A 26,687-nucleotide genomic window follows, 5' to 3' on the forward strand; every position below is an offset into this window, starting at 1 on the left:
TCTGATGGTGAACCTCAGTAGTCCTGCCTGGCTTTTCCGAGAACACATCTTGGTTGCGCTTAATCAGGCTGATCACTTCTGATCGTTGTTCCGGAGTCAGCTCCGGAGATATTCCCACCAGGTTGGGCTGATTGCCTTTAGGGGATGGTGCCCCCAGCGCAACTACCGGAGCTTCTCTATCCTGCCAAGGTTTCAGCAGATTTATATGGTAGATCTGCTCCAGCTTCCGGCGACCCGGCTGCCAGACCTTATAGTAGACTTCTCCTACAGCTTCTATTATCTCGTATGGCCCATGCCATCTGGCCAGGAGCTTGCTCTCCACTGTGGGTATGAGCACCATCACCCAGTCCCCCATCTGGAACTTCCGAGACCTTGCTTGATGATTATAGGACGTCCGTTGCGCCCCTTGGGCCTTCTCCATGTGTTCGCGCACAAGGGGGGTGACTCGGGCTATTCGGTCTTTCATCTGCAGCACATGTTCCACAATGTTTCTCCCCGGGTTCGGCTGTTCTTCCTAGTCTTCTTTAGCCAAGTCCAGTATGTCCCTGGGGTGTCGACCATATAACAGCTCGAAGGGAGAGAATCCAGTGGAAGCCTGAGGAACTTCCCATATGGAAAACAGTACATAAGGCAGCAGGGCATCCCAGTCTTTTCCGTCACAGCTAATCACCTTCCGTAACATGTTTTTCAATGTCCTATTAAAACGTTCAACGAGGCCATCGGTCTGGGGATGGTAGACCGATGTTCTAAGGGTCCATATATGGAGCATGGTACAGAAATCTTTCATCAGTTTAGAAACAAAGGGGGTCCCTTGGTCTGTCAGGATCTCCTTAGGTATCCCTACTCTGGAAAAGATCTGGACTAATTCTTTGGCTATGGTCTTGGACATGGTATTCTGTAGGGGAATGGCCTCGGGATATTGGGTGGCATAATCTAATACTACCAGGATGTACTGATGGCCCTGGGCTGACTTCTCCAATGGCCCTACTATGTCCATAGCTATTCGCTCAAATGGAACCTCAATAATTGGCAGAGGTACCAGGGGGGCCCTTAAGTATGGTCGGGGCCCATGTATTTGGCATTCCGGGCAGGAGGAACAATATCGCCGGACGGCCGCATAAATACCAGGCCAAAAAAACCTCTGTAGAATCCGATCAAGGGTCTTATCTATCCCTAGATGGGCCCCAAACAGATGACTGTGGGTCAGATCCATTACCGCTCTCTGATGCTTCCGGGGGACCAAGAGTTGTTCTATGACTTGCACTTGGACACGGACTACTCTATATAGCAGATCTCTTTTAATCATGTAATAGGGCCCAGGGCCCTTGGCTTTCCCCTCCACTGGGACCCCATTTACCTCGACTACTTCCTTAAAAATGTTGTGGTATATGGGATCATTGGCCTGATCCTGACCAAAATTCCCATGTGCAGTCACTATTTGCCCCATTTCGGGGGGGTCTACCTCCGTCTCCCCCTCGGGGACAGCCCCTGGGGAACCAGGTCCAACAATTGGGTTGTAGTTGGCCGACCCAGTCCCGCTGTCAGCTGAGTCCCTTCTTTCCCCTGCCAGTGTAGACTTCAGGTACCGGGTCAGGATCCTCGTCCCCCTCCTTTTATCCGCCCTCCGTTCCCTCCAAGTCTTCCGGGACTTCCCCGGTGGGAAGAACACATCCTGGCTAAACTCATGGAAGGCGGGGGAAGGGTCCCCAATCTGGGCCACTCCTTGGGTCCCAGGGTCCTCCTCCTCTTCTCCCTCGCCGCCGGGGAGTAGGCCATCAAACCCCGGGAAGTCTCGTCCGATAAGGACAGGGTAAGGGAGTTTCGGAACGACTCCCACCGTTAACTTAATGGGGTTTCCGAGAACTTCTATGCGTACGGGGATGGTCGGGTAATAGCTGACATCCCCATGCACACAGGATATTCCCGAGCATTTGGCCTGAGATAGTTGGCCTGGCCTGACCAGCTTCCCTGAGACCAGTGTGACTGCGCTTCCCGAGTCTATTACGGCTATGGTCTCTATGCCATTCATCTTAACGGGCTGAGTGTATCTATGAGGGACCAACGCAACCCTGACTAGACTTATTAGCTCGCATGGTCCCCCTATATCTCCCAGTTCACACTGCATAGGCTCTCCTAGATTAGGGCACTGGGCAGCAATATGCTCTAGTTCACCACAGGCATAACATCACTACCCCACCCGGGGCAGCCCCCTATTTTTCGGGCTGCTGGGATTTATCCCTGAGTCTTCCCTCCCCAGTCCTCCAGTCTCCCTAGGACAGCCAGCTGCTCTTCCGCCTCCTGTCTCCCCTCCATTTTCCGGCCCAGAGCTAGGACAAACCGGGGCCTTGGCACAGAGGCTGGTCTCCGATTCTGGCGCCTTCCTTCCCTGGTGGTTCGAGAAAGTTCCTGGGCTGCTAAGTGTCTCTCCACGAGAGCAACTAGTTTGTCATAAGAGGAGGGATCATTTTGGCGGACCCACCCCCGTATGTCCGGCGGCAACCCCCTCATGTACCTGTCCAATACCAGGATTTCCACCACTTTCTCTGGCCCATGGGTCTCGGAGCGGAGCCACTTCCGAGCAAGGTGTATCAAGTCAAACAGCTGGGACCTCGGTGCTTTGTCATCCCGGTACTTCCACTAGGATTTCCACCTTCAGCCAAGAGTAATCCATAGCTGCTTCTGCGGTCATGTCAAAGTAGGCTTTCTGGGCCTCCCCACACAGGAATGGAGCCAGGAGACCTGCCCACTGGTCTTGGGGCCAGGCCTCCCGCAGTGCCGTCCTCTCAAATGCCAGGAGATATGCCTCCATATCGTCGTCTGTTGTCATCTTCTGTAAATAGTTGCTCGCCTGTAGCAGCCGGGTCCCCTGGGCCGCATGCGTCATCGTGGTCAGGGCTTTCAGCTGGTTCACTACTTCATTCAGGGTGGCTTGATCTTGGGCCGCTTGGCTCATCAGCAGCTGGTTTGTCTCCTGTTGGACCCGTACAGACTCTCGCTGGGCCGCCACCTGTACTCTGGTAGCCTCTTGTTGAGCCGCGGTGGCCTGCATCAACGCTTCACTACGTCCTCCATTTTTTTTTTTGGGGGGGGGGGGAAGTTTACCTTACCCTGTGATGGCTTGCCGCAGAGCCTCCCTCTCTAATGCATCCCACCCCTGACACCACGTGTGGCGAAGTACCTGCTTCTCCTCCACTGGCTCAGTCCCTTGCCGCCTTGGGCAAAGCAAAAGCCCTCCCCGGTTGCACGGGGTCTGGCCGATCCCTTCTCAGCCAGTCCCTTGCTCAGTTTTTCTCTCCTTCTGGGGAGAGGGCAATCTGCCTTGCAGGAAGAGTTTCAGAGTCCTGCTGCACCTACTCGCTGGCAGCTACTCTACTTCTCTCCTCCTCCCTGTTTCTCTGCTAGTGAGGGTTTAAAAAGGTCCCCAGCAATTGGAGCCAGCTGAAGCTAATTAGTTCCCTGGTAACTTCTGTTCCAGCTGAGCCTTGTTTCTCTGTGGCTATCTCCCCTCAATGGATAGGGAGAGGCCTTTTAACCCCTCTAGGACTAATTACTACCCCTCTCCTGGTAGCTAATTGTCCTGAGTTTGCCACACTTCATAAAAATATTGCAAAATATTCCCCCCTTCAACCATCACCTCTGTTCCTCCTGCAAGACCAGACTGAGCAGGGTCGCTGTAACACGTGATCTGGGGAAGTTCAGGGACCTCTTGTGACAAGGCATCAGCTATAACATTTGCACTCCTCTTAACATGGACCACTTCCACATCATAATCTTGGAAGGCTAGACTCCATCTCAGCAGCTTGGCATTTGCCCCTTTCATTTGAGGCTGTCACTTCAGAGGATAGTGGACCACAAACAGGAAAGTGCCACCCAGTCAGACATGGCTGCAGTTTTAAGAGCCCACACCATGGCCAGGCACGCTGTCTCTAGTGTAGCATAGCTCTGCTCCATGGGGAGCAGTTTCTTGCTCACGCACATAGTTGGGTGGCTCTCCCCCTTAGCATTGGCTTGTACCAGCACCACGCCCAGCCTGTGACCATCAGGAAGGGCTTGTCAAAGTCTGGGTGTAGAACACCCTTTAGTGCAGCCCTCTGGCACTGCTCGGTCCAGACCACGCTGTCTAACTTACCCGTCTTGCACAGTTCGGTGAGGAGAGTTGCCAAGAAGCTACAGTGGGTGTGACAAAGTAGCAATGTTCTTACTATTTTATCTGAATACTGTGTGTGCGCCTTGGTTTCCCCTATGTCAGTGGTTCCCAAACTTTAACAACCCATGAACCCCTTTCATTAAATTGTGAAATCTCGTGAACACCTTCCTAAAATGAATATTTCCAGGGATTTAAGTTTAAATTTCCTCAATGTGATGGATACACTGGCTTTGCTCTGCATAGCTCTTGGAAATCCGGAACCACTGAAGAAAGGTAAGTCTCAGCTCTGGTTCAGCATCAAGTCTGTTTCTGTATTTCGTTTTCAGATGTGCATAGGAGGATAGGTGTGCTTTCTTGCATAAGCATGTTGTTGAAAATGGTGGTAAAACTATAGCAGCTTTTTCTGCCAGCAGGGGGTACTCGTTTCTTAAACTCAGCCAAAAGTTGATCAGTGACAGATTTCTGAAACTCCTTTTCAGTTTGTAAAGGGAAGGAGATCTCAGTCAATTTCTCTTTTTCCTCAGTGTTCAATATCTGTGTTGGGAAAGTGGTATCATCAAAAAGGTGGTGAATCCAGTATATCGCCTGGCATAGCTGGAAAGTATTTCCTGAAAGTTGTGCCAAGTCCTTTCAAGTGTGCAGTTATATTGGTTTTAGTGCACTGATCCAGCTGAAGTTTATGTTCTTGCCAGGAAGTCATGACAATTACTGAAACACTCTGATTGTTTTCCAAACAATTTCCCCAGAATTGCAACTTTTTTTTATCATGGATTCAACTCACCCTTGCACATTGAAAACTGTTATATTGAGGCCTTGAAGAGATAAATTTAGGTAATTAATTCTTGAAAAAATATCTGATATATAAGCTAGGCTGTGGAGCAGGACATTACTTTCCATACAGCTGGCAAGGTGGAAAAGGTGGCTATTGGAAAAAAACTAGGATTTCCGTTAGAAGCTCTGTGACGAAGTGGGACTGTTCAGAGAAAACATTAAGAATACTGGATGGGTGCCTCAGTTTCCCCTGTGTAGTTCTTAAGTATCTAGGTGGGGGGATCAGGGTATCTGATTGCTGCAGAGCCCAAGAGGGCCCCTGTGATACTGTCTGCACAGAGAATTGTCAACACCCTGTCTCCTGAAAACTAATGGCCTGGCCCCCTCCCCTGCAAAGGTGCCAGCTGAAGGTGTTGGAGAGCAAAGAAGTCAGGAGACCTCCTGGCCCGAGAAAGACACAAAGAGAGAGGAGGGGCTGGGTCTCTCCTTGGAGCATTCAGCATCCTCTGCCCCTCTGTGTGCTTCCCACAGCGAGTCTGCCCTGGTGGGGTCCTGGGGAAGCCAGAGGGTCCTGCATGCACCGCAACTTTGTAGTCTGATGTGACTCTCAGCCAGCCAGTAACACAGAAGGTTTATTTGGACGACAGGAACACAGTCCAAGACAGGCCTTGCCGGTACAGACAACAGGACCCCCTTTAGTTAAGTTTATCTTGGGGGGAGCAGGGAGGCCAGAGCCCTATCTGGGCTCCCCTCCATCTTCCCAGCCAGCTCCAAACTGACTCGCTTTCCAGCCCCTTCTCCTCTGGGCTTTGTCCCTTTTCTGGGCCAGGAGGTCACCTAATTCCTTTGTTCTCCAACACCTTTAGCATCCCCTTGCAGGGGGGAAGGGCCCCAGCCATTAGTTGCCAGGAGACAGAGTGTCGGCCATTTATGTACACCAGGCCTTTGCTCTGCAACAATTACACCCCTGTATCCCACCACCTAGAGACTTAAGAACTGCATAAGGGAAACTGAGGCACCCACACAGTATTCAGAGGAAACATTAAGAACAATCCCACTTCGTCACACCACATCCATCCTTTTTGCAGCCTTTGCTCCGAGATGAACTACGTCCTTTACACATGGACCAATCAAGCTCTCTGGTATGGTATGGGCTTCTGATGCTCTTGCTACTCGGTAACTCACATGGTATGATGCTTCAAGTGCATTTTCATCATCAGTACTTGCATTGGATATAAAACTGGGAATGTCACTTTTCCTCTCAGCTCGTTTTTGCTTGAAAAAATCAACAGGCTTGTGGAGTTGTGCAGGATGCCTAGTTTCTGTAGGACACCGAAGTAGAGAAGGTTTCAGGCTGCTGTTTGCTAGAACATCACCACAAATCTCTCACACACACACAGTGGTTTTGGACGTTTTTGGTCACCAATGCACGTGCAGCCATATTTTATATAATCATCATCATATTTTCTTTTCTTTGTAAGTGACTTTCCAGGACCACCATGATCATTAGAAACCCAGCTGATTCTTGTGTCTTTACACTTTCCTTTTCCAGCCACTTATTAATTGAACTTGTGTACAAAAGTTATGATAAAATAACACAGAGAGAATCCTAACAACCAGCAAACTAGAAAACGAGAAGATTCACTCACCTCTCACTGAAGCAAAACAGCACTCTAACGTGAATGACTTAGTATTGAATTACTGAGGCTCCTTAATGTTGCTGCACTGGGACAAATTAGCCTGGACCACCGCCCATGTACAGCGTGGCCCCTGCTCACTCTGCCCCGCATGCCACACAACTTCCCCTGTCTGCCAAGGACAGAGGTTCCAGCTGCTGCCCTGCCCACCACGGGGCTCAGGCTGCTGGCCCCACACCAGGGGCTGGGCTGTCCGCTCTGCACTCTGTGGGGCTTGGTGGATGGACCCTGCTGACCAGGGCTTGGGCTGCCCACTCAGTGCTCCCCTGAGCTCGGGCTGGCGGTCCCCACTGACCACCGGGGCTTCGGCTGCCGGCCCCTCCACTGACCGGGGCTCGGCTGCCTGTTCAGTGCTCCATGGGGCTCGGGCTGTCAGCCCTGCAGCCGGGTCCCACCTGTTGCCTCCCATGCCTGGGGTCCTCTAGCTGCCATTAGGGGAAATTTTTCTGGTGACCCCCCTGTAATGTTGTGTGAACCCCAGTTTGGGAACCATTGCCCTGTGTGTACCTAGGTGATGGGATAAGGGTGTGTGATCGTGTCAGAGACCCCTGGAGGGCAGGTGTGACTGCTGCCTGTGCACAGAATGGCTGATACTCTGTATCCTGGCAACTGATGGCCAGAGCCTGTCCTCTACAAGGAGCCAGCCGGAGGTGTTGGAGAACAAAGAGACCAGGTGACCTGTTGGCCCTGGAAGGAGGCAAAGCACGGAGGAGGGGCTGCTGAGCTCGACTGCGATGATGGAAGGGGTCAGTCTCCTGGTTTGGGTTGGGGGAAGAGCCCAGGGCTCTGGATCCCCACAAGATGGACTTCGCTGTAACTTCCTGATTTCTGTGCTAAGCTTTGTTCCTGATGACTACTACAGCTCTTGTTTTACATGCTGGCTGTGGAGTTGGGGGCAGGGCTCTTTGGGGGTGTACAAGGCTTCCCTGGGGGTCCCACCCAGGGGCATTTGCCGCAGGGAGCTCACGGGGTGAACGAGGGCTGAATGCTCTGAAGTCAGACCCAGGAAGCACTGAAGTCAAGCAGGTGAGTGGCCCTGAGGGGAGACGCTGCACCAGAATCCTGGCTGACTTCATTCAGAGCAGTTCCAGAGCACCTAGCCTGGGAATCCGGGACAGTGGGATGCAAAACTCTGGTAGAACCCCACCATCCCAGTAAAGGCCTGGGCCTGTTTCTTGGTTAGGGACATGGTCCAGTTACGAGATTTGCCCGTTACTTTAGGGTACACTCATTTATTAGGGTTATTCGGGGGGGGGGTCTGTTCTCTATCCATGTGCTGCTTTTGCCACCGGTGTTCTCATAGGGCGCTCTACTTCTCCCTGCTGCAAGTTCCCTCCCAGTGGAGCGATTCTGCAGGACCTAGGCTCCCCCGGGCTGGGTTCTTCCAGCCCCACAGACAGACAGACAGACAGACACACACACACACACCCTCTCTGAGAGGACCAGGTTAATCACCACTCCCAAGCCGACCCTTTCCATGTCCCTGCACTCAGCAGGTTGGGTCAAACAGCACCTCCAAGCCGTCACCCTCATGTGCCATGGGCACCGCACCGGAATGGAGCCCACCTGAGCAGGCTCGGTCGAGCAGCACTTCCAAGCTGCCACTGTCATGTGCCCCTGGACTCAGCAGACTGGGTGGAGCAGCACGTCCACGCTGCCACTCTCATATGTCCCAGGTTCAGCACGTCCCTATCCCCACTCTCATGTTACAATTGTTCTGGCAGTAACCTACTTGGTGAGCAAACCTCACAGGATTTTGAGCGCTGCAGGGATCTTTAGCTTAGGTATGAGGAGTGTTGCTGCAGAGTGAATGAGGAAGCCAAAAAACACCTATGGGGGGTGTGGGAGAGAGAGAAGCAACCAGCTTAACCATGGAAGTTATTTATTGCTGGTAATAACCATGGGGGAGCCAAACAAACAACAGTGATAATATTAAATCTAACTTACATTTGATTATAAAAGTCAGGTTTAGAAAACTGCCCCTGATCCCACAAGTCAGGGTCAGAAGACTGTACCAAGAGGAGCTGGGTTCTGATCAATGTGAAGCTTGAATCAGTTGGGGGTCCCAGTCTGGAAGCCCCCCACTTAACCCCATCTGGCCCCTGCTCTGTCCTTGTTCCCTGGGAACCTAGCCTCCTTCCCAGCCCTTTGTTCTCTAGCTGATTACTCTTAGGATTTTTTTTTTTAATGGAGATAACCTATCTCCTAGACCCTGAAGGGACCTTGAAAGGTCAAGTCCAGCCCCCTGCCTTCACTAGCAGGACCAAGTACTGATTTTTGCCCCAGATCCCTAAGTGGCCCCCTCAAGGATTGAACTCACAGCCCTGGGTTTAGTAGGCCAATGCTCAAACCACTGAGCTATCCATCCCGATACAGCTGTATAGATATTCAGGCCTGTCTGCAAAGGCCTATACTTTTAAGAGTTTAAGTGCATTTTTATCACTTAGTTACAGAGGTATAAAAGAAAGACAATGATTTTGATTGTGTCTGTGTAAGGGCCTTTTCTCACTGTGACAGTCTGAGGCCCTGTTTAGTCACATTGAAATAAGGTAACCTGGGGCTGTTAGGAAGGTGATCCGATCTATCACCTCCAGAGAAAGGGAAGAGCCTAGAAGATGTGAAAGAAAATTTAGTTTGATAGTTTTGTGTCTGGTAAGAATTCACATATCAATAGACACAGCTGGAGAACCCTTATGTCTCTATAGATGTAGTTGTGAAATCCTCACTTCTGTATTGTTTTGTATGTTTATTTGCATGGTCTCTCCCTGGTTCGGTGATTGTTTCTGTCGGCTGTATAATGAATTTTGCTGGATGTAAACTAATGAAGGTGGTGGGATATAATTGGTTAGCTAATCATGTTAGGATTGGTTAGGTAAATTTGAGTAGAATGATTGGTTAAGGTAGAGCTGAGAATATTACTGTATAAATTAGGGGCAAACAGGAAGTTGGGATTCGAAAAGAAGGAAAAAGGAATTTGGATTTAAGCGTGCTGGAAGTTCACCCCCATAAACATCTAATTGTTTGCGCATTCGGACTTCGGGTATTGTTGCTCTGTTCATGCGAGAAGGACCAGGGAAGTGGGAGGGTAAAGGAATAAGCCCCCTAACAATCACACCCAGCTGGCTTCCTGTGGGGAGTCAGTCATCCATGGTCCTCAGCTGCTAGGTACCAATGTCCGGGCAATTGGAGTGGTCATTGTCTTTGCCTGGCTCTCCATGGGATCAGGCCCCAGGCAGTCACACCTCGGTCTCTGCAATGAGTAAACCACCTTTTCCCCCCACCCAGTTAATCATGCAACACATGGGGAAACTGCGGCACACACAATACTCATCCAAAATATGAAAAATTCCCACTTTGTCACAAGGGGATTGACGATTACAGCACAGTGCACTCTGCTTGGCCCAGAGCCCAGCCACACTGCTGTGAACCCTTGGTGCAAGTTCTGTCTGCCCCCCTCCTGACGAGAGCCCAGACTGCTTCCTGCAGCCAGCATTGCTCCCCACCTCCCCAGTGCTTAGATCTTGAGCTGGGAGATTATTGTTCAGCTTCCTGAAGGCAGGATGGGAAGTCCATGTTGCTCTGGGGTGTTGGGGGCTGGGTATCGATGTCCTGGTAGTTGGATTTGCCATTGGCTTTTCAGAGGGTCCAGTGATAGGGGGAGCAAGACCCAGACAGCTGGGTGCCCCTCACATTTGTCTCTTTGCCTGTGTCACGGACTCACAGATCGTGCCCACTCGTGGCCCCGTGGGGTCCGTGGGGGGTGCCCCTTCAGTGCGACAGCCCTTCTCGGGGGTTCACTGTCTCTCGGGGTCAGGCCCTCCACTTCCTGGAGCCGCAGCTCTCTGAGCCTTAGTACATCTGTCTCCGCCGTGGGCCCCCCCAGAGAGTCCCCTTGCTCTGGACCCCCGGGAGGCCTCCACTCCCGAAGGGAATAATGTGACCCTGTTCTCTAGACCGAAGTGACTCTCAGCCAGCGTAACACTGGAGAGTTTATTGAGAGTTGAATCCAGTACAGGAAACTCTCAGGGCCTCAGGCCTGGCCTCCCTCAGTGGGTCCCAGTCCCCCTGCAGCCAGGTGGGCTCTGCCTCCTCCCCCTCTGCAGCCCCAAGCCCCCCTGCTTCCCAGCTGGGCCTCCGATATCCCCGGCCCCAAGCTCCCTCTGTCCATTGTCTTCTCTCCAGGGAAACAGGGTCACCTGGGTCTCCTCTCCTCCCTTCTGTCCTCTGGCCCCTCTGGCTGGAACCAGCTGGTCAGGTCACCCGGGTCCTCTCCCCGCAGCCCATTGTCCCCCACTGGCCGGAACCAGCTGTGACTCCCGAGCTGGGTCTCTGGGTCACCAGTCGCTGGGTGATCCCTCCTCCTGACCATTGGCCTGGGTCTCAAGTTCCCTCTCCTCTGTAGGGTGACCAGATGAGATGAAGAAAATATCGTGACACATGGGGCGGGGGGGAAGGGACCCCGCGCCAGCGGAGTGAAACCCCCCCAGTGCTGCTGGCAGAGCGAAATATCCGGACATCTGGTCACCCCAGTCCTCTGTACCAACCAACTCCCTCTCCGCTCCCCTCCTTAAACCAGTAACAGCCAGGGACACTGAGCCCCACCCCCTGTGCATGCAACCCCCTGGAAAACAGAGAAAACCCAAGAAACCCCCCACTTCACACAGCCTGCCTGGAGAGCAGAGCCCTTCCCACCCCCAGGTAACAATGCAGCGGCAGGGGAAACTGAGGCACACACAAACCTCAACATTACCAAAAAAATCCCACTTCATCACCCCCCATCCCCAGCCGCCCCTCCTCTCCATCCGCCCCTACCCCAACCACCAGTGCTCCATTTCCAGCCACTGCCTCAGTGTCCCTCCAAACCCCTCTGCTCCCGCCCCATTCTCCCTCCCAAACACCGGATCACCGCGGCCCCGCGAGACTCCTCCAGCGCACTGCAGCGACCCGGCCGCTCCCGCAGCAGCCCCGGCCCCCGGTAACCCGCTCCGGGCGCCGGCTAGCCGCAGGGGCCCCGAGCCGGGGCCAGGCAAGTCCCTGCCCGCAAGCGCTCGCGGTGAATTCTGGCCGGGCCAGCGGGTGCGGACTCACCGAGTCCGGGCGGAGAAGCTCGCGGGGCTGGAGCCTGCAGCGGGGCTCGGCAGCTGCACCGACCCAAGCGCAGCGGGAGCCCCAGCCGCTGCAGCCCGTCCAGCCTCGCCCCCTCTCCAGCGCCTCCAGCCCCGCCTCCTGGCTCCCAGCCCCACGGAGCGCGCCCCCCGGCCCCAGCGCGGCGCCTCTCCGGTGCCAGGCGGGGCACGGGGCGGGGAGCGGGGCGGCGCCGGGCTAAGCCGGCTCGGGGAGCAGGACCGGCCCGCTCACCCCAGGACTCGTGCCCGGAGCCCGCTGCTGCTTCTCCTCTGCCCGGAGCGCCCTGCTCCCTGCCCGGCCCTCGGCTCCGGCTCCCCGGGCACCTCCCCTCCTGCCGCCCCCAGCCATGGCCCTGCCGAGCCCCGGCAAGTTCCAGTTCGCCATCGACCGCGGGGGCACCTTCACCGACATCTTTGCCCGCTGCCCCGGGGGGCGCGTCCGCGTGATGAAGCTGCTGTCCGAGAACCCGGCCAGCTGCCGCGATGCGCCCACGGAGGGCATCCGCCGCGTCCTGCAGGAGGTGAGGGCAGGGCCCGGGCTAGGACGTGTCAGTCCCGGCCAGGACCGGGCACTGACCCCAGATTGGCCCCAATAGCCCAGAGCCGCCTGGGCAGCCTCTCGCCCCGTCTGGCTCTTGCGCGCCCCGCCGCCAGGATCGCAGCAGCCGGGGAGCCCGCAGCCTGCCTGGGGCTCCGCTCCGGCCGGTCTCCGTGTGACCCGGCCCAGCTGGCAGGGGGTGGCCGTTTCTCCCCGGCCCAGCTGGGTTTCCTGCAGGAAGGAGGCGCGGGGTGCGATACGCTGAGGGGGGGGGGGCTCTCTCCTGACAGATCTGTCCCGGTGGGGGCCCAGCACCCCCTGTTCTCCCCAAGGCCTGGGTCTGCCTGAGGGAGGAGGGGAGACCTTGGTTGCACCGGGTCATGGCTCATGAAGGGCCACCCAGCTTAGCCCTGGCTGGGAAGCCAGGCTGGCTCCGGGGCAGGGCCAGGTTTACGATGGCACCAGTGGCTCCATGGGGCCGGGCCCACGCTGAGAAGGGGCCCCGGCCTGCTCTGCTTGCACTGTGCCCCGAGACCCCACTGGCTCCCCCCACCCACCAGCTGGCCGACGGCTCCTCTGCTGCCTGGCCCCATCCCCTGCTGCTCCAGGCAGTCTCTGCTTCCCACTAGCTGTGGGGCCCTACCTGGCTCCCAGGAGCTGAGCCACCTGGGGCTGGTGCAGAAGCCTGGCCAGTCTCAGCCAGTTGGGCAGGGGGCTTGGCTGGGTCCCTCCAGACAAGTGTGTCTTAAGGGAGCCCAGCCAGGGCAAGTCCTGGCCTGGCTGATTGCGCCACTCCCGAGGGGCCAGAGCGATTCCTGGCCCCAGGACCAGCTCAGCCGGGCAGACACAGTTGCCTCCCAGCGGGGTCGGTGACTGCAGCCAGGAGGCAGGGCATGGAGTAGTGGGTCTGTGAGGAGTATGGTGGTGTGTTGGGGCACTAGGGAGTGGGGGATGTTGTCAGATGCTACCCGTGTGGTGCTCTGCTCTGTTCAATGTTGAGATCAATCGGCTGCGTGTGTGTGTTCCCTCTGTGTGCTGCCCCATCTCGGTGCAGATCGCTGACACAGCAGACCCTGAGAGAACCCCCAATGACCACAGAGTCTAGTAAGGTACGAAGGGTCGGCCAGGTTTATCGTCAAACAAAGCACAATGATAGTTCCCCCTAGATTTTACTCTACAGGACATACTATGAGTATGTGCCCCCTGGCAATGGACTCAGCTCAGGCAGTGGTGGGACTTTCCACTGCCCCCTAGGCTGGACAAAGACACCGCCCCAGGGATGCATTCTTATACACAGGTACAAACAAGTTACACATCACTCCTGACGTATTGAGGTACAACCCTTCCACGTAGCAAGGTACAACCCCTCTACGTAGTAAGGTGCCGCCTCTCACCTTGTACATGTTGGTTCGATCAAAACAACTCTAGCCATCATATTACCCTTTTGCCCCTGTCATTGGGATGGGTCAGTCTGTTCCTTGTTATCTGTGTGGAATGTGCAAGTATGTGAATGTTCTGATCTCTAGTGTTCAGTACCTTTTAGGTACGTATCTTCTTGCAGCATCAGCCCTTTCCTTGCCAGCTTCTGTGAGCAGAGCCTGCCTCTGGCCCACAGCTTCACTTTGCTTTCTGTTAGCAAAGTCTTGCCCATTACTTTAGTTCAGGTCTTAGGCCTCATACCAGGCCTCTGGTACCAAGGTTTATATCTCAGGGCCTCCTCTTACTACAGAGGGTGCTGGGCAGTTGTGGTGGGGCTGTGGGCAGGGGTGGTGTTGTGCAGGGCGCTGTGCATTTGTGGGTGGGTCTGGGGGTGGCGCAAGGCAGAGGGAGTTGGGGGGGCTCAGGCTATAGGGAGTCAGGGGGTGTTGGGCGGAGGGGCTGTGAGCAGTGACATAGGCCCACCCCCGAGGGGAAGGGACATGCTGGCATCACAGGGCTGGGTGGGCCACTGTGCATCTGGCAACTGCTGATTTGTACCTAGTGCCCTGCACTGGGCTGGGTGGAGCAGGGCCGCCCCTGCCATGCCATGCCCCATTGCCCCTGGCTAGCCAATTGCTCCGGGGACTGACCTCCCCATGCCAGGCTCCATTGCCTCCATGGGGGCCCACAAATATATTTGGCACCAGGCCCAGAAAAGGTTAATCCGGCCCTGCTCCAGGGGTGTTTGTAGCTCTTCCGTTGGCTCGCTGGATCACCTTGGACCTAGGGACAGTGACTCTCTTCTCCTGGGCTCATGGGCATGATATGATCTGAGCTCCATGGGGGGTGTTACTGGCTGTGGAAGGCGACTACCTGCAGTGACAGGAGCTTCCCCCAGGAATGTGGCACTCCCTTTCCCCCCGACCACCCTCTGGATGCATCGCGGATAGAGTGGATCCGCATGGGGACTACGGTGGCCACCAACGCCCTGCTGGAGCGCAAGGGGGAGCGGATCGCCCTGCTGATCACCAAGGGCTTCCGGGATCTCCTGCACATCGGCAACCAGGCCCGGCCCAGAATCTTTGACCTGGTGAGTCCCCAGCCCTGCCTCCTTCTCTGTGCCTCTCCTGGGCCAGGCTCCTACTGCTGACAGGGCTTCATATGGCCTTGGGTTTCAAGTGTGGCCAGGGCAAGGAGCTCCTGGGTTCAGGAGCATCTGGAATCTGGGCAGGGTTCTCCTGCCTGCTCTGTCTCTGAGTAAACCAGCCCCCCAGGGCCCCTTTCCCACATGCCAGGGGCAGCTGGGAAGGGTGGGGTGTGCGCTGCACCTGGCGATTGGCTGGCGCAGCCGGAGCGCAAGCTGTGTTGTTCCAGCCGGCGGGGTGCTCTCGTGACTCGGGCCCTGTCCACTGACCCACAGACAATGTCCTTGGGAACCCAGTGCTAGGGGCCTATTGTTTGGAAGGAGTCTGGGCTGGATTCCACAGCTAATCTCTGGCTGCAGTACCCGCCCACCTTTATCTGCACTCGGTTGGCTGTGGGGCCACGTGGCAGCTGTGGCTGCTCCAGCCCTACCCACAGATCCTCCCAACTCTTGCCATGAGGCTCCCCCACCCCTGCTGCTTGCACACGGTCTGGGTTGAGCTTTCAATCCCCTGGGTCTCTCCTGCAGCTCCCTCCCCTCCCCCTGGCCCAGGGGAAGGAACTGCCTCTCCACAAAACCCTTTGATCTCTGAGTGTCACAGAGTTTGGGGGATACCAGGCCCTGCACCCCCAGCTTCCTGCGATTCACCAAGACTCTCAGCCAGGCAGTAACACAGAAGGTTTAGTTAGACAACAGGAACACAGTCCAAGACAGGTCTTGCAGATACAGACAACTGGACCCCCTCAGTTAGGTCCATCTTGGGGGGCCAGGGGAGGCCAGGGGCCTGTCTGTCCTCCCCTCCATTTCCCCAGCCAGCTCCAAACTGAAACTCTCCAGCCCCTCCTTTGGCCTTTGTCTCTTTCCAGGGCCAGGAGGCCACCTGATCTCTTTGTTCTCCAACACCTTCAGCTGGCACCTTTGTAGGTGAAGCCCAGGCTGTCAGTTGCCAGGAGACAGAGTATCAGGGGGTTGCCCTGTTAATTTGTATCCACAAAAACAACAAGGAGTCCTGTGGCACCTTAAAGACTAACAGATTTAGTCTTTAAGATTTAGGAGACAGGGTGTTAGCCATTCTCTGTGCAGACCCCTGCACACCCCTGCCCTCTAGGGCTCTGCAACAATCGCACACCCTTATCCCACCACCTAGAGACTTAAGAAATGCATAGGGGAAACTGAGGCACTCACACAGTATTCAGAGAAAATATTCAAGTATCAGAGGGGTAGCCGTGTTAGTCTGGATCTGTAAAAGCAGCAAAGAATCCTGTGGCACCTTATAGATTAACAGACATTTTGGAGCATGAGCTTTCGTGGGTGAATACCCACTTTGTTGGATGCATCTGTCTAAGTGGGTATTCATCCTTGAAAGCTCATGCTCTAATAGATCTGTTAGTCTATAAGATGCCACAAGACTCTCTGCTGCTTTTAGAGAAAACATTAAGAACATTCCCACTTTGTCACAGTCTGTATCCACAAAAACAACAAGAAGTGCCTTTTTTACCCACGGAATATTATGCCAAAATAAATCTGTTAGTCTTTAAGGTGCCACCAAACTCCTTGTTATTTTAATCTCCTGGGTTTCTTCTGCAGTGACCCCCCCCCCCGCCAACCCAGGGGAAGGAGCTGCCTCTTCACAAAACCCTTTGATTTCTGAGCTTCTACAGATCGAATCTGGGGTGAGCCCTCCAGGTGTCTCTGGTGGGTGCTGATGGGCGGCTGCCTGGAGGCATCTGGCTGGGGGAAATGACCACGCACCCCAGGGGTGACCCCAGAGAGACCCAGTCCAGGTGGCTTGGTCACTGAGTGCCTGGAGGGGTGGGGGTTGTGCGCTGGCTATCAGCTCTGGGGCCTGTTCTAGATGGAAGGGTCTGGTGGGACTGGACTGACCCACTGTCTCCCTTCGGGTATGTCCACACAGCGGGCCGGCTGACTCAGGGCCCTGGGCTCCACACGCAGTGCAGACGTTTGGGCTTGTGTCATGGAGTCCCCGGGTGCTGCTCTGGAACTGCTCCCCACCAAGCCAGTCAGGACTTTGGGGAGCCTCCTCTCCCTTGGAGCAGACTTGTTCAGGGCAAGAAGCTCACACGTCTTCACCTCCTGGGTCTCTCCTTGGAGCATTCAGCATCCTCTGCCCCTCTGTGCGCTTCCCACAGTGAGTCCACCCCAGCGGGGTCCTGGGGAAGCCAGAGGGTCCTGCACCCCCACTTTGCAGTCAGACGTGACTCTCAGCCAGCCAGTAACACAGAAGGTTTATTTAGATGACAGGAGCACAGTCCAAAACAGGTCTTGCCGGTACAGAGAACAGGACCCCTTTAGTTAGGTCCATCTGGGGCCCTAAGGAGGCCGTTGGGAAGCCCAAGCCCCGTCAGGGCTCCCCTCCATTTCCCAGCCAGCTTCAAACTGAAACTCCCTTCCAGCCTCTCACTCAGCCTCCCCCAGCTCCTCCCCCAGCCTTTGTCCAGTGTCCTGGGCAGAGGTGTTACCTGGCCTCCAAACCCCTTCCTGGGTTCTCAGGTTACATGCTCAGGTGTCCTCCCTTCCCTAGTGCAGCCCGTCCCAGCACAACTCCCCTGCAACCTTCCCAGGTCAATACTCCCCACTCAGCATTCACAGACACAGCACAACATTCCCACTGCCCCACACCTTGGGCTGAAGACTAGGATCCGAGACCCCCGCGCCGGGTCAGCCCGGCTCTAGCCCAAGTGGGAACGTCTGCACTGCTACTGTGAGCTCCGTAGCACGGGCCTGAGGCAGCTGCCCTGGGTCCTGAGCCGGTGGCGCGGGTGGTTTGCTGTGTAGACGTACCCTTAGCCTCTCTGGGGCGAGAGGAGTTAAACTCCTGTGTGATGGTGCTGCTGGGACGCTGGCTTGGGAGGGAGAGATCAGAGCCCTGGAGCCCTGAGCAGCTGGTCCTGGTGGGGCCCTGACTGACTGCAGCAAGGAACTGGAGCCAGAGCCGGAGCCAGGGCGAGGGAGTTGCCTCCAGGACCATCTGGAAGGGGGAAGCTTTTGAGGCTGAACCGGGGCCCTCCCATGCCAGGGGGCCAGGCTGAGTCAAAGAGTCCTGGCGGGAGCAGGGCCTAGGACTCAGCCCCTCACCAGGGGTGGGCGGGTGGTGGGCAGGAGTTGTGGGGAGCCGGAGCAGCGGAGAGAGACCTTGGTCACTGGGGTGCGGCAGGACGTGGCAGGGCTTGGGAATGGGGACCCCAATGTACAACCCCTTCAGCCCCTGAGGAAAGTGCTTGGAAGGTGGGGAGTGGCAGCAGGAGACCAGAGTGGTGGAGTGAACTGCAGCAAGGAGGGGGAGGATGAGCCCCCTGCCCCCTAGTGTGGTGGGATGAGAGCCAATCCCTGGGTCTGCCCCAGACCATGCGAGGGGCGCATGACTGGCCCTGCCCTGGGGCTGGTCTCTACACTCCAGCCCCCCAGCCTGGCAGTGACCGAGCCCCTCTCTGTCGGTTCCCCAGGAGGTGGCAGTGCCCGAGGTGCTGTATGAGGAGGTGGTCGAGGTGGACGAGCGGCTGATCCTGCACCGCGCTGGCTGCCAGCTCCCTGGGGCCGACCCTGGCCAGGTGCTCTCAGGTTGGTGTTTGGAGCTGGCCAGAGGGCAGCAGAGGCAGGGGGCAGTAAGGACTGGCTGGACCCCCCCCGCCCCAGTGCATACCCAGGGCAGTGCCATGGAGGGGGTTCAGCCGTGCGCCTTTGGTGTCTCCCCAGTGCCCCAATTCCCCTCCCCACATTGCCCTGCTCTCTGTCTCTCTGCCCTGTGGCCTCCAGGAGGGGATTGGGGCTGCGGTTTGCATGTGTGGGCCCTTCTACCGTGGCTCCGTCCTCTCCCCAGGTGTGACGGGGGATTCGCTGGTGGTGCAGCGCCCCGTGGACCTGGCCGTGCTGCGGAGAGACCTGCAGCGGCTGCTGGCGCTGGGGATCCGGAGCCTGGCCGTGGTGCTCCTGCACTCCTACGCGTGAGTCCCTCCTGGTGGGCACTGTCGCCTACATGGCCCCAAGTGGAGCAGGTGTGCGGTGACATGCTGGGGGGAGGGCATGGGGGCATCCCCAAGGGCACAGGGCAGATGCGGGCAGGGGTGAGATGAGCACTGGGCTCAGCCTAGACCCGAGTGGGTGCTGGTCCCCACCCCACTCGTGGTGCTTGGAGCCACTCGGGGCTGGAGCCTGCACCTCCAAACCCAAGGCTGGGCTGGGTATGTGCCTGGGGAACAGGTCAGCCTTGTGCCACCCCCACGCTGGGCACTGCCCGGCTCAGTGTCCCACCAGTGCTGCTGCTCAGCTGCTAGCATGGCCCTGCCCCAGGGGGCTGGGAATCTCTCCCATCTGGCTTGGGGCGGGTGCCCTGCTCTGAGGAAACGGATGCCCCTGCCCCACGGCTCTCCAGCCTCCTGACTCCACTCTCTCTTCCTGGCAGCTGGCCAGCACATGAGCAGCAGGTGGGGGCGCTGGCCCGGGAGCTGGGCTTCCAGCACGTGTCTCTGTCCTCCTCGGTGATGCCCATGGTGCGGGTGGTGCCGCGCGGGTACACGGCCTGCACCGACGCCTACCTGACCCCCTGCATCCACCGCTACCTCGATGGCTTCCGCGCCAGCTTCAACCAGCAGCTCCAGGTGAGCGTGGCAGCACACTGCCTCTAGGGGCCTGCTGTGCCCTGACTGCCCCAGCGGCTGGGTGGGCATTGCCCTGAACAGGTCCCTGGGGCTGCCCCACCCACCCAGGCAGACGTGGCTCGTCACCTCCCCACATGGCCACTCCCGGTTCCTCCACATGGACTCATCTGCTCCCTTCTTCTGTGCCTGGTCCATGTCCCTGTGCCAGGGCCCCTCTCCCTGCCTGGGGCACATCCCAGAGCCCTTACCTGGCTCCAGCCTCTGTCCCAGGGCCCGTCCCGGTTCTGCTGGTCTTGTGAAGCCACCCTGGCACTGCCTTCACCCAGCTGGGGACCCCGGTTCCTGCTCCTTCCCTTGGTCCATGCAGGGCCCCATCCCCTCGTCCCACCTGGCTGCAGGCTCACCTGCTCTCTCTGGCTCCCCCTGCAGGACACCCAGGTGCTCTTCATGCGCTCCGATGGGGGCCTGACCCCCATGGGGCAGTTCAGTGGCTCCCGGGCCATCCTGTCTGGCCCCGCCGGCGGCGTTGTGGGCTACGCGGTCACCACCTACAGCCAGGAGGACGGGCAGCCTGTGATCGGCTTCGACATGGGAGGTGGGTGCCACCTGCATGGGGGGTCTTTCCCTGTGACTGGGGTGGGGAGGGTCTGAGCTCCTTTGCACGCAGCAGGGGACCCTGGCTCTCCCAGATGGGCTCCCCTAGGGCAGGCGAGGCCCGGTGCTGAGCAGGGGCCGGGGAAGCTGGGATGTCGCCCCAGGGCCGCCCAGAGGATTCAGGGGGCCTGGGGCCGTTGAAGACCCGGCACACTGCGACAGGTCCCGGGGCAGAAGGACCCCCCTCCGTAGGTCTTCGGGGCACTTCGGCGGTGGGTCCTGGGTGGAAGGACCCCCCCACCACGGGTCTTCGGGGCACTTCAGCAGTGGGTCCCGGGGTGGAAGGACCCCCCACCACGGGTCTTCAGGGCACTTTGGTGACAGGTCCCGGAGTGGAAGGACTGCCCCTGCCGCCGAATTGCTGCCGAAGACCTGGAGCAGAAGTTCTGAGGGCCCAGGCCTGTGAGAGTTTTCTGGGGCCCCCGGAGAGAGTGAAGGGGCCCTGAAAAACTCTCGTGGAGGTCCCTGTGGGGCCCGGGGCCTGGGGCAAATTGTCCTACTTGCCCCCTCCGGGCGGCCCTGTGTTGCCCTGCCCCAGGCAGGCTGCAGACCCTGGGGATGGAGCCAGCTCTGAGCCAGGCCCTGGCTGGGGCCTGGGGCAAGCGGCTGAGCTGTGACCCCCGCAGGCACCTCGACGGACGTCAGCCGCTACGCCGGCGAGTACGAGCACGTCTTCGAGGCGACCACAGCCGGGATCCGCATCCAGGCCCCCCAGCTGGACATCAACACCGTGGCGGCTGGTGGCGGCTCCAGGCTCTTCTTCCGGTGGGTGCCCTTCCCTGCCCCGCCACTCCTGGGGAGCTTCTCCCAGGGTGGAGTTCAGGGACCCGGGCTGGCTCAGGCGGGGCTCCAAGTTCCACTTCTGCTGCTGTGGGGCCCTGACTCTCCTTACAAAGGGAGTGAGCCTCCCGCACCCCTCAGTGACACCCGGCCAGGCCTAGCAACCCCAGTCCTGCTTGTGGGCCAGGAGAGGGCCCCTGAGTGTGGGGCTGGGACCCGAATGGCAAGGGCACCGTGGGGCTGGCTCTGGGGGCTGCTTCACTTGCTGCTCAAGAGACTGGATGGGCCGTTCTTGTTCCAAGTGCTCTGATGTTCCTGGCCGAGGGGCTGTGTTTTGAGTTTCAGCATCCAGCCCCTGGACATCGGCCATTCCTGGCTCGTAGCAGAGCCGTCCTGGTTCCAGCCCCGTCCCAGCTCCTTCTCTCCTCCCCGAACTAGGGGTGTAATGTGGCACCCCACCAGCTAAGCAGCGTCAGGGCAGCTCCGAGATCTACACACGCTCGGCTACTACTGGGGGCCGTGCTGCATCCCATTTCCCCTCACTAGGGGGCGCTGTCCTCTGCGTCAGCGCTGACCCCGATGCCCCAGCCTGGGGCTAGGGGCGCTGTGCTCCCCAGTGGGGGGTCAGTAGGGGGCACTCTCCCCCGGGTCTGTCCCCGATGCCCCAGCCTGGCGCTAGGGGCACTGTGCTCCCCAGTGGGGGCTCAGTAGGGGGCGCTCTCCCCCGGGTCTGTCCCCGATGCCCCAGCCTGGCGCTAGGGGCGCTGTGCTACCGGGGGTGGGGGGGGCTCAGTAGGGGGCGCTCTCCCCCGGGTCTGACCCCGATGCCCCAGCCTGGCACTAGGGGCGCTGTGCTCCCCAGTGGGGGCTCAGTAGGGGGCGCTCTCCCCCGGGTCTGACCCCGATGCCCCAGCCTGGCACTAGGGGCGCTGTGCTGCTGGGGGTGGGGGGGATCAGTAGGGGGCGCTGTCCCCCGGGTCTGTCCCCGATGCCCCAGCCTGGCGCTAGGGGCGCTGTGCTCCCCAGTGGGGGCTCAGTAGGGGGCGCTCTCCCCCGGGTCTGTCCCCGATGCCCCAGCCTGGCGCTAGGGGCGCTGTGCTCCCTGGTGGGGACTCAGTAGGGGGCGCTCTCCCCCGAGTCTGTCCCCGATGCCCCAGCCTGGCGCTAGGGGCGCTGTGCTGCTGGGGGTGGGGGGGCTCAGTAGGGGGCGCTCTCCCCCGGGTCTGACCCCGATGCCCCAGCCTGGTGCTAGGGGCGCTGTGCTCCCTGGTTGGGACTCAGTAGGGGGTGCTCGCCCCCGGGTCTATCCCCGATGCCCCAGCCTGGCACTAGGGGCACCTAACAGGGCTTCTGGTACTTCCCGGGGCTGGCGCGTGACCCGCACTGCCCCTGCCTGGGTCTGATGTAGGTCACCCTTTTCCTACCTCCCTCTTGCCCATGTGCCCTCAGCTGGGCACAGGCTTCTCCTTCACTTCCTGCCCCAAATGCAGGGTGATGCTGCTGCGTGGGGCTGCCCTGCCCACCCCGGGGCTGCGCTGCAGTAATGCGTCTCCCTTCTCTCCCCACCAGGTCTGGGCTATTTGTGGTTGGTCCCGAGTCTGCGGGGGCCCATCCTGGCCCCACCTGCTACAGGAAGGGTGAGGCTGGGGCTCTGCTGTGCCGGGACGTGTTCGGGTGGGCTGGTGAGCGGCAGCGACTGACCCCTTGTCCTTGCAGGGGGGCCCCTGACAGTGACCGATGCCAATCTGTGCCTGGGCCGCCTGCTGCCCCATTACTTTCCCCACATCTTCGGGCCGGGTGAGGACCAGCCGCTGTCACGGGACGCCACCCTGCAGAGCTTCCAGGAGCTCACTGCCCGCGTGAACGCCTTCCTGGCCAGCCAGGTGCCAGGCCCCCGCTCTCCTCTCACCGTGGAGGAGGTGGCCATGGGCTTCATCCAGGTGGCCAACGAGGCCATGTGCCGGCCCATCCGCTCCCTGACCCAGGTAGGGGCGGGACAGGGCTGCAGCCTATCAGCCCCACGATGGTGACACCTGTCCCCACCTCTCCCCAGAGCTGACAGGGCATCTTTCCTCCCCCCACCCTCTGGGCAAATGCCCAGGAGTCCCCCACCCCTGCTCCCCTGCCTGTATTGGGAGCAGAGCCAGGCTCCGTGCGTGGGCTCTGCTGCAGGGCACCCAGCACTCCCCGGCGCAGAGCTGAACCTCCTTAGGCTGGTGCCTCTGGCCAGGTGCAGCCCCACCCTGCCTGCAGGAGAGGGAAGGGTTCCCCTGGACTTGTTCCCGGGGGTGGGGAAGGTTCCTGGGGCTCACACTGAGTTCCCTGGTGTTGGGGGTGATGGTTTCTGGGGCTCGCTGGGTGTGGGGGCTCAGTTCCCGGGCTAGGGGGTTGGTTCCCTGGGTCTCGCTGGGGGGGGCCTCTGTTCCCTGGTGTTGGGGGTGATGGTTTCTGGGGCTCGCTGGGTGTGGGGGCTCAGTTCCCGGGCTAGGGGGTTGGTTCCCTGGGTCTTGCTGGGGGCGGGGGGGCTCTGTTCCCTGGGGGAGGGGTTGGATCCCTGAGTCGGGGGGCGTCTCACTGAGAGGGGAGGGGCGGCTTGGTTTGCTGTCCCTCTGGGTGACACTTGCTGTGGTTCTGGCAGGCGAGAGGCCATGACACCTCGTGCCATGTACTGGCCTGCTTTGGGGGTGCAGGGGGGCAGCATGCCTGCGCCATTGCCCGTGCGCTAGGCATGAAGAGGGTCTTCATTCACAGGTACGTACCGGGGAGCTGGGGGAGGGCGTCGTGTCTGCCAGGGCCCAGAGAGCCCGTGGGGGGTCGGGGGGGCTGACACTTCCCAGGTCTCTCTCCCGGCCCTGGGGGTCTGCATAGGAAGGGCAGGTACAGAGAGCCCCGCAGGGCTCGGCAGGGCGGGAGTGGGGATGCTAGCCCTGTGACTCTCTGGGGCGCCCTGTGGCTGTGCTGGGGGCTCTGCTGGATGCTACAGAGTGGGATGGCTCGTTTTGGTAGGGTCACAGTTTGCTGATTTTGGTGTCCCTGCTGCTGGATGTGTCAGAGGCTGGGGGGAGCAGGACCGGGCACTGGGACACGGGGCCCAGAAGGGGGCCAGTAGGAGCAGGGGGCCCCAGAAGGAACCAGGGAGAGTGGACACAGGAACAGAGGGGGCTGGTGGAACCAGGGCACTGGGAGTAGGGGGCTGGGGGGAGCAGGGCTGGGCACTGAGAGTGGGGGGCTGGGGACAGCAGGGCCGGGCACTGGGAGTAGGGGGTCAGGGGGAGCAGGGCCGGGCACTGGGAGTGGGGGGCCAGGGGAGCAGGGCCGGGCTCTGGGAGTGGGGGGCCGGGGGGAGCAGGGCTGGGCACCGAGTGGGGGGCTGGGGACAGCAGGGCCGGGCACTGGGAGTAGGGGGCCGGGGGGAGCAGGGCTGGGCACTGGGAGTGGGGGGCCAGGGGAGCAGGGCCGGGCTCTGGGAGTGGGGGGCCGGGGGGAGCAGGGCCGGGCACTGGGAGTGGGGGGCCGGGGGAGCAGGGCTGGGCACTGAGAGGGGGGGGCCAGGGGAGCAGGGCTGGGCACTGGGAGTGGGGGGCTGGGGACAGCAGGGCCGGGCACTGGGAGTGGGGAGCTGGGGGAGCAGGGCTGGGCACTAGGAGTGGGGGGCTGAGAGAAGCAGGGCTAGGCACTGAAGTGGGGGGCCGGGGACAGCAGGGCCGGGCACTGGGAGTGGGGAGCTGGGGGAGCAGGGCTGGGCACTGAGAGTGGGGGGCCGGGGACAGCAGGGCCGGGCACTAGGAGTGGGGGGCTGCAGGAAGCAGGGCTGGGCACTGGGACTAGGGGGTCGGGGGGAGCGGGGTGGGCAATGGGAGCAGGGCCGGGCACTGGAATTGGGGGGTGCGGGGGAGCAGCGCTGGGGAGAGCAGGGCTGGGCTCTGGGAGTTGGGGGCCGGGGGAGCAGGGCTGGGCACTAGGAGTGGGGGGCTGCGAGAAGCAGGGCTGGCACTGGGAGAGGGGGGCCAGGGGAGCAGGGCTGGGCACTGCGAGTGGGGGGCTGGGGACAGCAGGGCCGGGCACTAGGAGTGGGGGGCTGCAGGAAGCAGGGCCAGGCACTGGGACTAGGGGGTCGGGGGGAGCGGGGTGGGCAATGGGAGCAGGGCCGGGCACTGGGACTAGTGGAGTGCGGGGGAGCAGCGCTGGGGAGAGCAGGGCTGGGCTCTGGGAGTGGGGGGCCGGGTACAGCAGGACCAGGCACTGAGAGTGGGGGTTGGGAGGAGCAGGGCCGGGCTCTGGGATTGGGGGGCCAGGGGAGCAGGGCTGGGCACTGAGAGTGGCGGGCTGGGGACAGCAGGGCCTGGCTCTGGGAGTGGGGGGCCAAGGGAGCAGGGCCGGGCACTAGGAGTGGGGGGCCAGGGGAGCAGGGCTGGGCACTAGGAGTGGGGGGCCAGGGGAGCAGGGCTGGGCACTGAGAGTGGGGGGCCGGGGACAGCAGGGCCGGGCACTAGGAGTGGGGGGCTGCAGGAAGCAGGGCTGGGCACTGGGAGCAGGGCCGGGCACTGGGACTAGGGGGTCGGGGGGAGCGGGGTGGGCAATGGGAGCAGGGCCGGGCACTGGAATTGGGGGGTGTGGGGGAGCAGCGCTGGGGAGAGCAGGGCTGGGCTCTGGGAGTGGGGGGTTGGGTACAGCAGGACCAGGCACTGAGAGTGGGGGGCTGGGGGGAGCAGGGCCGGGCTCTGGGAATGGGGGGCCAAGGGGGAGCAGGGCGGGGGGAGCAGGACCGGGTTCTGGGAGTGGGGGGCAGGGGGAGCAGGGCCAGGCTCTGGGATTAGGGGGCCGGGGGAGCAGGGCCGGGCTCTTGGATTGGGGGGCTGGGGGGAGCAGGGCAGGGGGAGCAGGGCTGGGCTCTGGGATTGGGGGGCCGGGGGAGCAGGGCTGGGCTCTGGGAGTGGGAGGCCAGAGGGAGTAGGGCCTGGGGGAGCAGGGCAGGGGGAGCAGGGCTGGGCTCTGGGATTGGGGGGCCAGGGGGAGCAGGGCAGGGGGAGCAGGGCCAGGCTCTGGGATTGGGGGGCCGAAGGGAGCAGGGCGGGGGGAGCAGGGCAGGGGGAGCAGGGCCGGGCTCTGGGAGTGGGGGGCCAGGGGGAGCAGGGCCGGGGGGAGCAGGGCTGGGCTCTGGGAGTGGGGGGCTGGGGGGAGCAGGGCCAGGGGGGAGCAGGACCGGGCTCTGGGAGCAGGGCCGGGGGTAGCAGGGCGGAGGGAGCAGGGCCGGGCTCTGGGATTGGGGAGCCTGGGGAGCAGGGCTGGGCTCTGGGAGTGGGGGGCCAAGGGGGAGCAGGGCGGGGGGAGCAGGACCGGGTTCTGGGAGTGGGGGGCCGGGGGGAGCAGGGCAGGGAAAGCAGGGCCGGGCTCTGGGATTGGGGGGCCAGGGGAGCAGAGCCGGGCTCTGGGAGTGGGGGGCCAGGGGGGAGCAGGGTGGGGGGAGCAGGACCGGGCTCTGGGAGTGGGGGGCCAGGGGGGAGCAGGGCCGGGGGGGAGCAGGACGGGGGAGCAGGGCCGGGCTCTGGGAGTAGGGGCCGGGGGAGCAGGGTGGGGGGAGCAGGGCCGGGATCTGGGAGTAGGGGCCGGGGGAGCAGGGCCGGGGGAGCAGGGCCGGGGGAGCAGGGCCGGGCTCTGGGATTGGGGGGCCGGGGGAGCAGGGCCGGGGGGAGCAGGGCCGGGGGAGCAGGGCCGGGCTCTGGGATTGGGGGGTCGGGGGGAGCAGGGTGGGGGGAGCAGGACCGGGCTCTGGGAGTGGGGGGCCTGGGGGGAGC

At 60.4% G+C, this 26,687-nt stretch overlaps 1 protein-coding gene across 1 annotated transcript in view; it reads left to right on the forward strand.

Moving 5' to 3' along the window:
* Positions 1-12,088: 12,088 nt before the first annotated feature.
* Positions 12,089-26,687, forward strand: part of LOC115647228 (5-oxoprolinase-like) — a 60,660-nt gene continuing 46,061 nt past the window's right edge. Inside the window, exons 1-10 of the mRNA XM_030554071.1 lie at positions 12,089-12,262; positions 14,597-14,788; positions 18,307-18,421; positions 18,681-18,804; positions 19,263-19,458; positions 19,888-20,053; positions 20,739-20,877; positions 22,462-22,529; positions 22,609-22,877; positions 23,531-23,643. Of these exons, the coding sequence (XP_030409931.1) occupies positions 12,089-12,262; positions 14,597-14,788; positions 18,307-18,421; positions 18,681-18,804; positions 19,263-19,458; positions 19,888-20,053; positions 20,739-20,877; positions 22,462-22,529; positions 22,609-22,877; positions 23,531-23,643 (1,556 nt within the window). The remainder of the gene's footprint in view (positions 12,263-14,596; positions 14,789-18,306; positions 18,422-18,680; positions 18,805-19,262; positions 19,459-19,887; positions 20,054-20,738; positions 20,878-22,461; positions 22,530-22,608; positions 22,878-23,530; positions 23,644-26,687) is intronic.

This window comes from Gopherus evgoodei, chromosome 2 (assembly GCF_007399415.2).
Source record: "Gopherus evgoodei ecotype Sinaloan lineage chromosome 2, rGopEvg1_v1.p, whole genome shotgun sequence".
Classification (NCBI taxonomy): domain Eukaryota; kingdom Metazoa; phylum Chordata; order Testudines; family Testudinidae; genus Gopherus; species Gopherus evgoodei.